Source organism: Botrytis porri (assembly GCF_014898465.1).
Source record: "Botrytis porri strain MUCL 3234 chromosome Unknown BPOR_015, whole genome shotgun sequence".
Classification (NCBI taxonomy): domain Eukaryota; kingdom Fungi; phylum Ascomycota; class Leotiomycetes; order Helotiales; family Sclerotiniaceae; genus Botrytis; species Botrytis porri.
Window position 1 is genome coordinate 1,292,176 of NW_024066089.1, and position 17,009 is coordinate 1,309,184.

Here is a 17,009-nt window from a genome sequence, read left to right on the forward strand (position 1 = left end):
AGTGATATACTAGGTCGTTTGAATCATATCCTAATTTAACTTATGCTTCTCTACCTCATTTTCGCTTATATAGACTTCTACTCAGGTCTCTCTCCCCTTCTTTTCTGCTCTTTTTTTCGCTTATGGTTTATAATGGAAGGCTTCACTATTTTATTTATTGCTAGCTACTTTAATCATCAAGAGATAGATTAGATTTTTCTTGATTCATAGATAGTGGTTATAATAATACATGTCTTCATATCCTCATTTTATACAAACCCTCATACCTAAGAGTGAAAGTGTAGATACAAAGAAGAAACTCCTCATGGTACGTTTTAAGAATCTTATAATTGTCTCAATTTATATGATACAATTATATTCTCACTGTCCCTTATATTACTGGACAGATTTGCTACATCGTTGTATGATTTGATGATTTAATGATTTAATCTAGTATAGAAAACACCCCCTTCACATCATTATATACGAGGGTGGAAATACAAAATTAAAGGTTAAATCCTCTTTGACCCCCTCTTCCTCTTCTTTCCCTCCTTCAAAGCTTATGATTATTCAAATTGATATCATACAACCATTTTCATATTCTCAAATTTTCACATAGTAGTAGTAGTAGTAAATTCTTAATCGATTCAGTCTATCTATAGCTAAGCTACACTGACATACAATACGCCTAAGTGTATCTAATTGTATAAAATAGATAGGGAGAAATAATAAAACCTATCCCTCTTTGGAGTCTGTCCAAGTTTGCTATGATAAGGTCCCGTTGTGTCGATCACATATATAGCTCGTGATACCTGTACTTTCGAAGACAATTTTCACATATTACCATAAAATCCACCACAAACCCCCATACAATTCAGCCCACCAAGTAGAAGTGATTGTACGCCCTACCCAAACCTTACTACAAAAATCTCGATACAATTATTTTATCACTAGATTCTAAATGACAACAAGTTATAAACCTTCGGAACACCATACAAGAAGGTATCCGTATCTCTGTTATTGACCAGCTCCCTATCTGCATAACTTGATAACTATGGCGTGCCTTCGCCGCAACTTCACTGTATCAGTTGGTCATTTGGCTGTTGGTTGATTATCATAACATCGAAGAGTCATCCCTTCTTTCTTTCAAGTCCGCTCTATTCCTTATTTATCTCACCTACTTCATACCGAGATAATAGTACACAACTGTATCAACAATTACATGACTTCTTCTTCATTTACAACAAGCCGATCATCAATCATCATTCCAACATACAGATACAAATTTCAACCCCAACAACCCAACCATACCCCCCCAGCCCGTCAGAAACCCCCACAATCCCAGCTAACCGACCATTATCCCCAAGCAAATGATGGCCAAGACCGCAGCCCTCTCTAAAGAACTCACTGGGAATTCCTCAATCGATGCTGCCAAGTATACGATAACCCATCTCTTGCCTCCATTTCCCGCAGATGCTATTAGTAAGTACATCCATTCCCTTAATACCCTGACTTCAAATCCCATATCACAAACTCATTAACCCTCCAACCCAGTCCAGTCCAGTCCAGTCCACGACAACGGCTACAGCACCGGCAAAGCCACACGCGCAATCATGGAATCGCATTCCCATCCCGAAGAAAGCATCCAAATCCAAGCCACCGATCGCAATCAATGCATGATCGATAGCTATCTCGAACTATCCACCGCCGGAAACTGAGCTGTCAAAAGAACTCTTATGCCCGCCTCATCACTCACCTTCCTCGATAACCACTTCACCCATTCATTTAGCTATTTTTTTATTTCCCACCTTGAAGAAGAAGAAAATCACGATCTAGCAGCAAAGCACATCTATCTATCGGACTCTAAAACCGGGAGGTACGACGATAGTATCTGCAGTGGCTGCAATGGCGCAGGGAGAACCGATCAAAAGAGCACACCTGAAAATACGAGGACCTGATATTCCGTTCCCTATGGCTATGCCAACGCATTGGTGTGGAAAAGATGCATTGAGGAATTATTATCCTGCGGGGGGATTCAAGGAGGAGGATATTCGTAATACGACTTGTGATGTTTTTATTTCAGTGAGGGATTTGAGACATCTGATGTCTGCTACGTGGAGCTTTTTGGGGGCGAGAGATGATGGGTGGGATCCGGAGGATGAGGAGGAGAAGTTAGATAGAGCGGTTTATGTTTTGGTGGAGATGTAGAGGCGGGGCCCTTTGGGAAATATAGCGTTGAGGATGCTTGCGAATGTGGGTCTTGCTACAACGTAGCACCAGTCCCTTTGTTCACTGTCTGGTATACATAGGTAACAAGATTTTACATCCATTTTTGAAGCATCTTGCTTTTAAGTTCTTTATCAATTTCAATTTCAATTTTGAGCATCTATCAACACCTCACATAATAAAATAAAAACTAATCAAACATTACTTGATTTTAAATTAAATAATAAAATATAAAAACAAAATATTCAAAATTGATAAAAATAAATAGAATCTATCTAAATCTCAAATTAAGGGAGTCGGGACTCTTCACTCTACATCTATCAACAGAGCGATAATCATAAAAGAAGAATCTCCCAAATAAATGATACAACAAGAAATTAATTCCCGACCAAGTGGTCTCCACCATGTAAACAATTAGTACAAATATAAATCAGAAGATGTGCAATCAATGCAACAAGTAACCATCAACCAAACCCAAACCCCAAACCCAACGTCTCAAAGAACACTAGCACGGGTATCGTCATGACTTCGTAAAAGACCATGATGAAATGTGATGGTTGTTAAAGTCGGCCCAGCCCACCCATCACATACCCGCAGCAGTCTTGGCAAAAGCAGCAGCTGTACCGGCATCCATTCCATAAGTTAAATGGGGTGCTAGAATCAGATCTCCGTGGGCGCAAATGTTATCACCGGTATGGCAAATAACCTTTGTATTTGCAGCTGATGCGCCTGCGACTGGATCTCCGTTGTCTGGTATACATGTTAATGTGTGTTATGAATGGTTTGATAAAAGCGCTACTTACTTGGGTCTCCGAAAATGATAGCAGAGCTAACTTTGGCCATGGTGGCTGCGGGAAGCATTTTTGCAGCGTTGTGTACGAGTTGACCACCTTGAGAGTAACCTGCCATGACGATCTTGGAATCGGGACAGTTTGTAACGGCAGTTGAGATCATTTGAGCCCTATAATAGAAATTAGTGGCGGAAATCTGATAAGCATTGGAGGTACATACATCATCTTGCTTCCAGCTGCATCACCTCCTGCCAAGAATCCTGGGATATCGGCGGGGTAAGGTACACCTTGGGCAGCCATATTGCTGGCACCAACGGCTTTGCCAAGAGCAGCAACTAATGGAGGTCCTGCTACGGTACCCAAAGTACCTGTTTCTGTAGTTCCACGAGCAAAGATAAGCATCATTGGTGCGCATGCTCCGGCTGCAGCTTTAACGTTTCCAGTGCCCTCGAGAATTGGCGCGGCTAGCGCGGTAAGAGGGAGGAGCAAAAGAGACAGAGACTGTGAAACCTTCATTTTGGACACGTTGTTGTTGTATGTGTTAAATTCTCGAAATGTTTATTATTTTCTTGGAGTAGAAAAGAAAGCAATTAGAAGTAAGCTGTGTTGAATTGATAAGTTCAAAAAGAAATGGTCATCCATTGGGGCTTACATGAATATATATATATTCAGTCATACCAAGATACTCAGTCGCAAAATGTTCATCAACATCGCAAACAGTCCCGTGGCGGTACCCAGAAAAGAAAAGAAGAGAAAAGAAAAGATGCGATTGGTTGAAATATCTCATGCAAATATGACGGTTGTGACATTCTGGAAAGATTGATGGGATGAATCTGTGAACGGTGGAGGCACAGACAGATGGAGGATTTCTCCAACATGAAACTCGTCTCAACCACAACCCCATTGTCATTCACACCGAGGTATTAAGGAAATCGCTCCTTCTAGTCCGACATTTAAAATCTTAGATGTTTAGACTGCAACTTTAAAAATCTGGGCGTCAAGGCTGTGTACATCAAAATTCATCAAGTTGAGAATGATGAGGTTGTATCGCCGATTGATGAAGATATTTCAATGCTTTGGTGTGTAGTACTGGTGAAAGAAGGATCAATTATTGCATATTCTAAATTTCCACCGAACTAAAGATAGAAGTATTTTTTGCAAATCTATATTGGAATCTTCACATCAGGTTTGAACATGTAAACTTTTACAAGATCTTGTGGTTCGAAAAGTCCACACTTAGTCTGATACTACAGATCCCAACTGAATAGAAGAAATCAGAACCACGTTTTCATTGGCATTTGTCTGTGCGACGAGCCTCATCAATTGAGAAAGTGGGAAAAAAGTTTATGCATCGGTATTCATTCCGCTTGAACGACATGTTTGCGAAAAGTTTGTGGGTATAAGGTAAAGACACAAATGCTCGTGTTGTCAGAATCTAAACAGCAAACCGGACGATATACTCTTTAGAGTTGGGACGGCTGGACAGTTTGATATCTCGCCATGCGATTCGTAGAGAGAAGTGTTCTCCCAGGACCAGATCCACTGTGATTTGACCTTAAGCTACTTCAGATGTGTTTTGATTTTTGCTCAGCAGTTTGTGCCAAAGCTTCAGGATTCGCTCGCATCGATTTCTTGATGGAGTTTGTTATATCGTCACGCCATATTGATTGATACCACAAGTAGGTTCGGCATTTGAGCTCGATAGGGCATTTGGACACGAGGGCGACAGAAGATGTGACACTGACACCCTGCAAGTGCTTGATAAATTGGAGTATCTTTGGTTTCTTGGTAAACCGCACAGAATTTCACGTCTCTAACAAACAACGACATTCAACCCCATCCATACCTTTGCATCGACACGGAATTCCGACGAGGTTTTATGACACACCAGATTCCGGAAAGCTTGAGTCTTATTCGTTATGGATATTAGACCGTTGAAGAATATGATCAAGACCTTTATTTTTGATGGATTGTATGTGGAGTCTGTCAAATGCCATGAGAAAAGATGCGACTCAAACTCATTCTAGCAATCATTGGGTGCAAGTCTATCAATGAAAGACAGTCATCACGTGATCTAGCCGGCCATCTTGGGTATATTTCATAAATTCACATCCAGTCGGAGTGATACCACACCTAAGACCAATCGAGAAAGATATTCCATAAGAACAAATCAACACGACGACAGGAAGACTCACGGCGCTATATTATCTTCTATCTTTCCATCGTCTACCTCATCGATCTACCATTTTCCGTTGTTCGAATTGAGTCGGTTTATTCTGACACTGAACATCCGCTGTCAATCACGACTTCCCGCTTGTCAAAAAGCTAAACCGCTTCACCTCTATTCCAACCAACTAATCACCATTGATCTCCCGAGATCTCCATCACTTGCATGGCCAGCAGAGAATGTTCTATTTTGCCCCCGTGCTTTTTCTGATTAAGCACATTATTGGTATAAGCAAGTGCTTTCTTTTTCCGAGTGGAATTTGCGATAGCGGCAGGCATTTTTATCACTGGGAGAATAGATGCCGAGATCTCCGAGGGGCAAATAAATGCAAGTCAACCTCAACGCGATTCTACAAGTTGATTTAGAGTCTCAGGGTAACGATCGTGATAGATAACGGAAGCATGACGATGATGGGAGATCAAAATGTCTGGTCGATCAACGTCAAGGGTCCTAGCCGCCGCTTTTTGCTGCGTTATCATGTCTGTCTCTCAACCCTAGTTGCATTGCCACGTCTCGTTGAGATCTTTTTAATGGTCTATCCTACTTCTTGAAGCTTTGGGCAGGTATGACGAAGGAGCGTAAATTACATTACTCGTCGTTTTCGTGTCACTAAGTGGTGACTGGGAACTAAGAATATCTCCACGCGGACGAGACAGGCGGTTCACTAAATCAACCAGACTGAATCACACATTGGAAGCACTTAGATTTCGATTCAAAGTGATGATTGCTTGATTTGATGTCGAGTATTAAAAAAGTGCGTACTGTTGTTGTCATATTACTGTAGTTTTAAAGATTCTTCGTCCCACGCTTCATTTGAGATAAGCTTCCGCAAAGCTGCAGTAGCTATGAAAAAAAGCAAAATGTGATCCTCGATATGCAAACTGAGATGTCAGATACGCAGATGTGACTTTCCCGAGTTTCTCGAGTCTACATGAGTTTTGACATTCCAAATCAACCTCAAAGTGTATGCGAAAAATCTCATCTCCGAATTTACCTAAGTATTCACAAATTTCTTGATGTGTAATGTGGCTACCTTCAGTAGGGGAAATTGTAGTGATAATACATTCCAATTTCCTTCAATCAGTTCTCACCTGAGAAGAACCAACCTCCAATACTGAGTTTGTCTAAATTATTTATATAATATGCTACATAAAGAAGTATCTAAATGTAATTAGGTGAGGGCAACGAAATTATATTGACCACATTTGATACATCTTTCCAAAATTATAATGACCACAATTGATACATCTTTTCCATCCCATCTATACCGAAAATCTATATTAAAGAAATCTCCCTCTTCTCATACCCGACCGCCCTCCCATTAAGAACTCCATCCTCTCCACTAACCATCTCCGTATCCGCTCTCTCCCTCAACAAAGCAGATCTATCCACCCCGCTGCTCCGCTCCACCAAATCAAAAGGAAACCACTCCGGCCTGACAATCACATACGCGGTATAATCATACCAAGGCACCTCAATATCCTCACCCTTCTCATTCTTCTGCTTCCTAATATCCACACTCCACAATATCGTCGCAATAACAGTCAGTAAAACCATCTCGACATGATCCTGTCCAATACAAGCGCGTCTTCCCCAACCAAATCCATGATTGGCTTTGATAGATGGGAAATGGGTAAGAGGTTCTCTGTATGTGGGAAATTCGGGAGAGAGCCAACGCTCGGGGCGGAAGTTTTCGGGATCGGGGTAGAGGACTGGATCACGGCAGAGACCCCATTCGAGTGCGAAACAAGTGGTGCCTTTGGCGAGGAAATAACCATCGTATACATCATCTTGGGAGAGTACGTGAGGAACGCCTGGTTGATTTTGTTAGTTTATCTTCTCATTTTGGGGATGGTTCCGAAACCGGGATATGTAATTTGCTAGGCAAAAAGAAGGGGGGGGGAATCACATACCAGCAGGAGCCGGACTTCTCCACCTGAAAATTTCCCTAATGATAGCTCTCACTACAGGTAATTGCTGGATATCATCAACAGTAGGTGGTCGATCCCCACACACTCTGTCGACTTCTTCTTGTCCCTTGGCCTGCCACTCTGGACTAACAATCATAGCGTGGAAGAAACTTTGAATAGGCGACGACGTAAGAATACTTCCGATCAACGCCAACATACCGATCGAATAGGTATTATCTTCTTCAAATTTAGGAGTAGTAGGCATGCTGAGATGTCGCGCCATCCAGGATGGATCCGGCTTCTCATTTAGAAATGACTTCCTAACTTCCTCTTTTTCTCCAAACCAAAAGTTTCTCTCGCGTTGGAAACGTACTCGTTCTGCTACTTTCCATGGTTGGAGAAAATCGGGAACCCAGTCTGGAGTATTGCGAAGGAATGGAAGTTTGTTTTGGATATCACCATCGGCTGAGATACGGCGGAGGAGTTGATTAGCACGCATGATGGTTTCTTTGGCTGTAGAGAGACGGCGATCATTCCAGGCCATTTGCGATGAGATTTGAGCAGTGCATTCTTCGCAGAATTGTTTGAAGAGGTGTGGTTGGGCGATGAGACGAGTGACGAATGTTGCGGCGCCTTTTTGAGAAAGGCCCTTGAGACGATCGGGGGGCATGCTGGACATGGTGGCCTTCATCCAAGTTTTGATGCGCCTCATGTCATCTGGATGGATGTTAGTATTGCGGGAAGAAAGTTCAGATACTGGAAGACATACCGCCATTGGTAACGAGGGGAATGTATCGATTTGTGTATCTGCAATCATCTCCGATAGCTGCAAGGAATGGTCTATCCGAATAGATAGCACCTCTCTTGACAAATAGGTCTTCGCAAATTTTATGAGAGGTAATCCAGACAGTTGTATCACCGTTCAAATTCACTTGGTACATACTTCCATATTCCTTACTCCAATCCACCATTTTCATCCATGGATTCTTCGGGTCAAGATCAGGAACTGATCCAATGATAGGGTATCCTGTAACAAAACATCAGTAAAGATTCATCAATGAGATATCATACATATTCTCTTACCTTTTGGACCCGGCAACGTTTCTGCGCCATCAGGTATCTTAACTTTCTTGAACAGACGCTCGTAAGATACATAACATATAAAAATCGCAGCAGAAAAAACAAGCAGCAACAATGAGTATGCCATGCTTGCCTATAGTCGATAGAACTTTGGAATGTAGAGAAGAGAGAGACGGGAGACTTGATATTAAAACAAAAAATCGCAGCCTGCCCATCCAGCTCCCGAGGAACGAAAAAGGAAACCCAAAAGAAAAAAGAAATACGAATCCGGTACTATTACACTAGTTTCTCCAACACCAACAGACCTGTCCACACTAAGACAAAACTAGTCATTTTCTTCCCATATACCTACAATTCATCTGACAAGAAGGACCAAGCCTCTCTCGAGCCTTGCACAACAACATCCAAAACATGCTTTGCAGCTCCATGTAGATCGCGTAACAAAGGACGATTGTTTCCGTTGCTGAAACATCTTCGCCGCGCTATGTTCCGAAGCACGGATACCAGAGATGATCCGCTAAACACCTAGTGCCCCTTTTGCGTGCCGACCTTCGCATTGTTTGGCCCAAGGCTGCATACATAAATACATTGCTTGTTTGAAGTTTGTCCTGTCTCGTCCTTTCAGCTTCTGTCGAACGAGGATAATTGTGATGCAACACCGTGAATGTTGGCTGTACCCCCCACATTTGTGTCAGACTTTTGGGGGCTGGCAGAGAATCTTCACGACGTCGCGTGCAGGGCTGAACTTAGTCAATGAATAGTATGCTTACTTGTCATTCTTATCCATCTATACTTCCAAAACTTTCGTGCGTTTGTGATAATCTACAGATTGATAACAAATAGATGTCGAGCTATCACAAACTCAATCTGTACGCAGTACAAGCGCAATCCAAATTCTACCCCGCGGACCGTCAAAAAGCTTGATGATGCAAAGCGTTTCGCACGGGGCTCTGCGCTCTTGAACATTTTGGAAATTGCATACCTACTTGAATCTCTGATCCTATATCCATATATTTAGGCACGAGGGTAACTTTACCAATTGTTGGATTGGCATCGTGAGACAAACAATAATTCCAACTTTAGCTCGAGTGTGATAGAGAGTGTGTATGGATTGGATAACGACGGCATATCTAGATACGAGACGTAGGTACGTGTTTTTTCTATTAGACTCTCTCTAATCCTTTTTCTGTCAAAAAGCAAAGTATGTGCCAGTGAATGAAATGGTTGACTCAAAATCTCTTACCCAAAATGAAATGGGGATATCTTTCGTGAGTCTGCTTGGTCCGTTGTCTGGTATTTTGGTGGTGTTTCGTAACTTTGAAGTCCATATCACCGAGTGTCTACGTGGTCCTGACTAGTCGCACCTGATGTAGGTATGTTTAGTCAGAAATGAAAAGACAAAGCCAACAAAAGTTAGCTTGGATGTGTAACGATAGTCGAGCGTCGATAAACGAACGCCTTATCGATCGCTACAGGGAACATATTAAGATTTCGTATTGTCGTGCAGAAAATTCAATTCTAGCCTATAGTTTTTTGAAAGACCGAAGACCGAAGATGATGTATTTCACACATCTCGGAACCCAGTTTAATTCTGAAGAGTCTTTGGTAGTGTTGTGAGGTTACAGTTCAACCAGACTAATGCTCGTATATAGTAGTTCGATACAACTTCAACCTTACAAAGTATAGACGATGATGCATCAGGTTAAGCATCATCTGTCAGTTCATGGTTGTGGCTTCAGATATGTCGTATTGGTACAGATAAGCAGACAAGACATCCCTTGATTCCAATAACTATTCAAGAGCGTGAATGTGTGTTCCGACCACAATACCGGTATTGAAGAAGCATGAAACAAGACCATTGGTCTAAATACATTGGTCATCATAACCTAAGTATATTTGGAATAGCTGCCTCTGGAAAAGTGATAGATCTCACTCAAGCCTCGGTTGTAGCAAACATTGATACAGACTTGCCAATACCTAGCTATCCAGTTCTAGTTACACATTGAAGACATCGCTTAACAATTCTCGATCTTCTCCAACATCGAGGTAAATTCTGATGGCTTTGATATTTCTAAATTTAGCCCATAAACTTACCATCCAACCTCAAACTTTGAAAGACTGATGATTGAGCCCCATTTCAACTTTTCTTCACAATATATTCACAGACAACCAATCAAAAGATCATACCAATTCGTAACTATTTTGGCATTTGCGTTCGTTTGTACGATCTTGAAACAACATACCTACACACCAGATATCTGATCATAAGATTAGATCAGGTGTGAAAAGTGGGTAGGTCGGTTATCAAAAGTTCCGGAAGGAAATGTTTGTAGATCCGGGGGAATGAGGTTTTGTACGGTGAGGACGAGATCATGATGAAAAACGGCCCACCAGGTCTCGCATTTATGTCAAAGCGACATTGATAGCCATTCCAAGAAAATCCCGTTGAATACACAGGACAGGAATTTGAGAGGCCAAGAACCGATTGATTTGCTAGCCAACTATTGCGCCATAACTTCCTGGACATGCCCCTCAGTTCTTACGCCATGGAGTCAGCGAGAGGCAGCTGCATGCCGTATGCTACGAGACGACTTTGTTATTTGCGAAAGCTTAACCTTAAAGATTATTTGTTAATGTTTGGATAGTATCTAAGATCATCGACTCGAAGGTAGAAATTATGGCTAAGAGAGAGATTGAGGGTCGTAAATCCTTCGAATAATCGCAGCATCCCGATTCGAATACTCACAACATGCAGCCAACCGCAAAATGAAGCAGAGAAAAACAGTTCCATGAACGGGGAGGATGATCTTCGCCACACACAGGATTGGAAGTTTGCATTGTTGCATTCCATAGAAACCGTTTTGTTCCTAAGGATTTGTATTGCTTCTTCTGTGAGTAACGTCGACTCAATGAACTCCGGATGTGACCAGTGTCGTTGAATTTCCTCGATCTAATATTAGGACCTGTGTCGTTGTGTTTCCTCGATCTAATATTAGCAGAAGACTTTGTCGTTGGACTCCAGAGGCAAATCAAGTCCTTTGGAAACGATTGTATCTCTGAGGGGGGAGGGTGTAGGAGCATCCATCACTCATTTTTGCAACAATTCGGAATCGGCAATGAACACCAAGTGGTACCGAATGAAAGGGATCAATGGAATAGATCCAAATTCACTGTATTGCTCCTTAAGTAGAAAATCTTCGTTAGACATTTCCTTATTCTCATCAGCCCATTCAATATAATCATCCGGAAAGCCCATAAATAACCAGACCCCACCAAATCCCACCTCGCACCACACCACATCACAGACAGAAACCCCCTTCTAAAATTGCCCCCAGAAAATAATCCAAACCGCTCAGTCCTGTTTATAATCACCAACAGTTGTTCATCATCAAAACCAAACATTTAATCTCACAAACATCGAAGTCGTCATCCAAACATTCCTGATTGGTGCTTCATATACGGGGCACACAGCCTATCTCAAGCGAGCTTACATTATTCATCTCAAGAACCCCTCTTGATCTATTTTCATCACGATATAGCATTCGGGTATGTCCAGCCGTGTGAAGAAAGTCTTTGAAATTGTAGGTGGAATACCGTGAAAGAATAGGAGGGGGGTTAGGGGTGACTTTATTTGTTGTTCGGGTGGAGTTGAATAATTTGCGGTTCTTGGTTTTTGATTCTTGAAAGATGAGTGATTGTTTTAGATGTTTTGATAATTCAAACATTTGAATCCTCTATGCGTTCAACCTTCCAAACTTCCCAAATATCCAGCCGGGTTTACAAATTGCAAGCTACTGTATTGATTGACAGCCTCCCCTCCCCTCCAGATCATCAAATGGAACTCAAAGCAAACTTACGGTACAATCAACACTAAATCCCGAAAGTTTCTCCATATAGAAAACGGGTCCGTACATTCGGTAAAAGGATCGCATCGTACATTCCTTCGAGTCATGTAACATTGATGAAGGGAAATTTCCATGTCGTGGTCTGGTCCAGCCTTATTGATATAGATTAGTATGGGTAGAACGATCATACATACTATGGTTTTCCAGTATCTTCAATTCTCAAAAATGGAGCTCCATGAAACCTTTGATTTAGAGAGTATATCAAGTGGACATCAAGAATCGTCAGGAGATTACCCCTTCAAATTTTCCTTCTAAGTAGAGATTGCCTGGATCTCATCACCAAGATATAACGCTGTATAACTCTCCATAAGTGACAATTAAAAGCTGTGCCTCAAAACCGTAATCCTCACGTCGCGTCGTAGGATTCTCAACAATTCCTCATCTCATGCATCCCGTTCAATTCTCTAGCATCATTTCGGCAATGAAAAATCATAGGATCGATCTTAGGGGTATCTAATAACTCACACTCTCTAGTATCGCATATATATATATGTAATGATACCTACCATGCCATTTTCTAAATCATCCTCATTCTTTCCTTAAATTTTCCTTCTCAAACTCCTTTCATTGGTATTCCAGTCATTCTTTTCTGGTGCCGATAGCATATTCAGTCATTACCATGTCTCTTATCAATTTGGTTCTCCGAACCGCTTTCATTCTTTCTTTGATATCGACTTCTTTTGCTGCAGTCTGCAATGATCAAACCAGAGGTTCTGGAGACCCTTCTGGTGAGGAATTGACTGCATTCCTCGAGTCTGAAAACCAAATCTCTCGATTTTGTTCGTTGGATGTATCGGGGAAGACGTCAGGGAGTGTTAACTTCTCAGACTTCATGGTGAGACACCTGGATAATACTCAATTCGACATACTAATAGAAGTTAGGTCTCTTTTGAGCGCAGTGATAGCCCCAATTCAACCCTGGAGCATTGCACAGAAGCACTCCAGGATATCATATCCCAGTGCATTGAACCTTCTAATCCAGGAACGTATGGAGGAAGGTCAACATTTGACAATGGAGAAATATACACAATTAGCAATGATTTATATCCTCAAGCACCAACAGTCTCTGTAAACTTAGAGAATCGAGCAGCGGAGGACGCCGCAAAACCAAAGCCTTCTAAAACTGCCACAAAGTCGACTCCTAAATCAACTCAAACAACCAAGACCACCCCCAAAACAACTGTAGCACAAGAAACCACTAGTCCCAAAACCACGTCAACTACTCCAAAGCCAACTCCGACTGCTGTGACCACGAGTCTGAAGACCACACCAAAAACTCCCACTACGTCGAAATCATCGACCAGCAAGACGAGTTTATTTGCAGAAACTCCAAAAACGAGCGTAACTTCCACTAGTTCCAAAACTACACAGACAATCCCCACTACTTCGAAATCCTCCAAATCCACATCTACCCTCAAGACAAGTGTAGCTTCCGAGACCCCCAAGACAATTTCTTCAACCACGACTTCACAATCTCAAGTAATCACCTCAACAACATCTCAATCACTGAGTGCCAATACGAGCCCATCCTCTGCAACTCCCAAAACTAATTCGGTAGCCACTACTTCGAGATCCACTAGTTCTAGTAGTCTCTTAATAAAAAGCTCTTACTTAAGTAGCCTAACCAGTCTATCTTCCCAAACCCCCAAAACAACTTCGATGCCCACAACTTCGCAATCCACAGAAACCTTGTCTACCAATTCGAGATCCACAACTCCTAGTACTATCTCCTCGAAGGTTTCTTCCTCGAGCAGTCTCTCCTCAAGTCAAACTTCAACAAAGAAACGTGGCACTAGTACCAGTACCAGTACCAGCACTAGCACCAACTCCAACTCCAACTCCAACTCCAACTCGAATTCTCACTCTCCCGCCTCATCATCTCTATCAACCCTCTTCTCAATTTCCTCAACCAAAATTTCTTCCATCAACACTCCCACCACCACACCTAGCGCTTCCACTTCCACTTCCACCTCAACCAAATCATCTCAAAGCAATATCCCAACCTCCCTCTCAACCACTAAACTCTCCACTTCAACCCTTGAGGTATCTTCCCACATCCCCGAGTCAACTAACACTCCTTTACAATCTACATCCACAATACCCGTTTCACTAGAAACTTCCTCGCAAAAAAGTACATCGCAAATTGATTCTTCATCTAGTGGTAGTATCCACACATCTAGTCTCTCATCCACCAGTTCCCTCTCAAGCGGAACAAAAATTCCGGCCTCCACATCCAATACCCTCGAACATACTCCAACTCCCTCCTCACCTCCAGAATCCCTCCCCACAACCAAATCAAGCATATCCCCAAATTCCAGCGAAACAACACCCGCTACCTCCTCCACCCCTGCAACGGTCTCAGAACTCCCAAGCAATGCACAGATCCATTCCTCATCCGCATCAAAAACATCTTCCATTTCCTCTCTCTCTCCCAATTCAATCCCTGAAATCACACCTTCCCCATCTACTCCAGCCCTCGAATCAACTTCGCAATCATTCTCTACCGAATCTCATATATCTTCCGGACAAACAAAAATTACTCCTTCGCCTTCTCCCTCCAACACTACATCCCAAATTGTTTCTACCGAATCTCTCACATTTTCCATCCAGCCCAAAATCACACCACATTCCTCGGAATCTTCGGTTCCCGGAGCCATCTCCTCTACTCTTGTTTCCGAAGCAATCTCCAAAAGTGCTTCAGCTGAAGCCCTCACGTCTTTCACCCAAGCAGAAATCACGCCTTCCCCCTCCAACCCATTACCCCCACAAACCGTTTCTTCATCTCCTATCTCCGAAACAGTTTCCCAAAGTATTTCAACTGGTTCCTTAACATCTTCCACCCAACCCGAAATCACACCTTCCCCCTCCACTTCCGAAGTGGATCCGTCGACTTCAGAAACCGAATTGACTTCGCACTCCATTTTCACGAGAAGTCTTACTTCTTCCGTAGAGCCAGAAATTACTCCATCTCCATCTCCATCTCCATTTGAACCCGTCGCAACCTCCGACCCAACCGAATCACCCGAACCAAATGAAACATCCCCACCAGAAACTCCAGAAAGCAATCCCACCGAAACTGCTATTGTTTCCTCAACTTCAGCTCCCTCATCCACACCAATCGTTTCATCCCCCGCTTGTACGGCCACCTCGGGAGGGAATTGCTCTACATGTTATCAATACTCTGGTTCTGGGGATATCTCACCTTCTCTTTCCAACAGTACTACTCTGCAATCTCGCAAACTGCCACCATCGATTGCTGGTCGTATATCTACTACTGAACTATACCCCAAGGTATCCAAACGCGCCGCAGGATCATTTAATTCGTTTGATGCTGCAAATTGGTGTGTTTTTGGTTCGGTAGATGTCCCTTCTATTCCTGGTATGTATACACCTCGTGAAAACCTCGAATCGTTCAAAGGTTGTCATTTAACTAACCTAATATATGAAGATGCATCCACTTTGGCCAGAGCAGGTACTCAAAACAGAATACTGGTATGTTCTGCAAGATACTTCTATAAACGCAACGACCTATCCTACACTTAGATTTACAAAAGTTACCGATACAGCGCTTGCTTCTCAATTGATACCTTCAAATGCGGTTGGGTATACGAAGGCTAGATCAGGAATTAGTTGGAAAGTGAATGCTCCTAGTAAGTTTCACTCTTGAAGCATGCTGTAAATATTGATTAACAAATCTCTAGCCGTTGACGTAGATAGTGTTTGTAAGTATCTGGTTTCTGTTTTTTGGTAATATGGAAGCATCAGGCTAATATCATTATCTATAGATGATTCAACAATTCTGCAAACCTTCTTCGCAATTAGAGTTAACAGCAGCAACTGTGCAGCTTTCAAGGCTATTTTTGATCAGCCAGATATTGTCATTGCAGGAAAATCAAGGTTACAGACTATTTGGAAGTAAGTCTACGAATCACCTCCTCGAATGCCCACGGCTCTTCTAACTTAAATGCAGTGCACTGCGTAGTGATACCAATCCCGATTATGCTGGAATAGATCAAAAGGTATAGCTCTCAACCCCAAAGATCATAAGATATACAACTAACAAATCAAAAGATAAGCATCGTCAAAGCACAAGCTTTTACAGGTGAATTGCAACAAAATACTACCAGCAACGATGAGAAGTTGGCATATATTTCCGAATTGGCCATGGCAATGGCTATAACCAATGACGATGCCATCGCGAAGTTGTTTCAAAGCACCAATCTCCGTATTAATAAAGCACTGCTTGCTATCGATGCGGTGATTGGTGCTGATGCCGTTATTGGAGCTACCAATAGTACCACCACGAGTGGTATTAAAGCAGATGTAAGTACTACCTACTATCTCTTTGCGCACCATTATGCTGTTTGTCTTGTTCCCGATCGATACTATAAGAAAGTCCATAACCGACCATCCCAACAATATCTCATGATTTCTCCATTCACCTTCAAGACAAAAGCTCATCCTCCTCTTTCTCAGTGGGCATCAACTTACCGCGCCTACCTCACTAGCCTCCTAAGCACCCGCTCCTCGACCATCCTCTCCCAAGTCTCTAGCTATCTTGATAATGATCTTGGACCTGCTGCCAGATATGATAATGTTACACTATCAGATGGAACGATATCGACAACTGAAAATTCCATTGGAAAGGGTATTGATGCTTTACTAAATGTGTATCCTCTGGCTACCGCTTTTACATTTGTCCAGGCCAAATTGTTGGGATTTCCTAGTGCGTAGGTAAAGGTTGTAGGATGAATTTGAAAGGAGTGATTGAAAGAGGATAGAGGAGGTTTGTATGGATGGAAGCTTGATGATCGTGTATGGTTGATTATGATTTTGGTGGATCGTTATTTTGAGCCATTTTGAGTGACGGAGTTTGTTGTTTTCTTCGTTA

The 17,009-nt window shown here is 42.3% G+C and overlaps 4 protein-coding genes across 4 annotated transcripts; 2 read left to right on the forward strand and 2 right to left on the reverse strand.

Annotated features, from left to right (window-relative positions):
* Window positions 1-1,884: 1,884 nt before the first annotated feature.
* EAF01_010158 (uncharacterized protein) lies at window positions 1,885-2,187 on the forward strand (the record flags this gene model as incomplete). The annotated part of the gene is made up of 1 exon (XM_038918415.1): window positions 1,885-2,187. One exon carries the CDS (start codon window positions 1,885-1,887, stop codon window positions 2,185-2,187), a length of 303 nt encoding a protein of 100 aa, XP_038766385.1.
* Window positions 2,188-2,788: 601 nt separating this feature from the next.
* On the reverse strand, window positions 2,789-3,512 carry EAF01_010159 (uncharacterized protein; the record flags this gene model as incomplete). The annotated part of the gene is made up of 3 exons (XM_038918416.1): window positions 2,789-2,955; window positions 3,009-3,166; window positions 3,217-3,512. The coding sequence occupies 3 exons, from the start codon at window positions 3,510-3,512 to the stop codon at window positions 2,789-2,791; spliced, it is 621 nt and encodes a 206-aa protein (XP_038766386.1).
* Window positions 3,513-6,498: 2,986 nt separating this feature from the next.
* Window positions 6,499-8,340, reverse strand: EAF01_010160 (uncharacterized protein; the record flags this gene model as incomplete). The annotated part of the gene is made up of 4 exons (XM_038918417.1): window positions 6,499-7,037; window positions 7,137-7,850; window positions 7,903-8,160; window positions 8,217-8,340. 4 exons carry the CDS (start codon window positions 8,338-8,340, stop codon window positions 6,499-6,501), a joined length of 1,635 nt encoding a protein of 544 aa, XP_038766387.1.
* A 4,397-nt stretch (window positions 8,341-12,737) lies between these two features.
* On the forward strand, window positions 12,738-16,852 carry EAF01_010161 (uncharacterized protein; the record flags this gene model as incomplete). Its single annotated transcript, XM_038918418.1, has 9 exons — window positions 12,738-12,953; window positions 13,001-15,497; window positions 15,567-15,590; window positions 15,685-15,768; window positions 15,820-15,840; window positions 15,904-16,033; window positions 16,089-16,137; window positions 16,190-16,441; window positions 16,595-16,852. The coding sequence occupies 9 exons, from the start codon at window positions 12,738-12,740 to the stop codon at window positions 16,850-16,852; spliced, it is 3,531 nt and encodes a 1,176-aa protein (XP_038766388.1).
* Window positions 16,853-17,009: the final 157 nt, after the last annotated feature.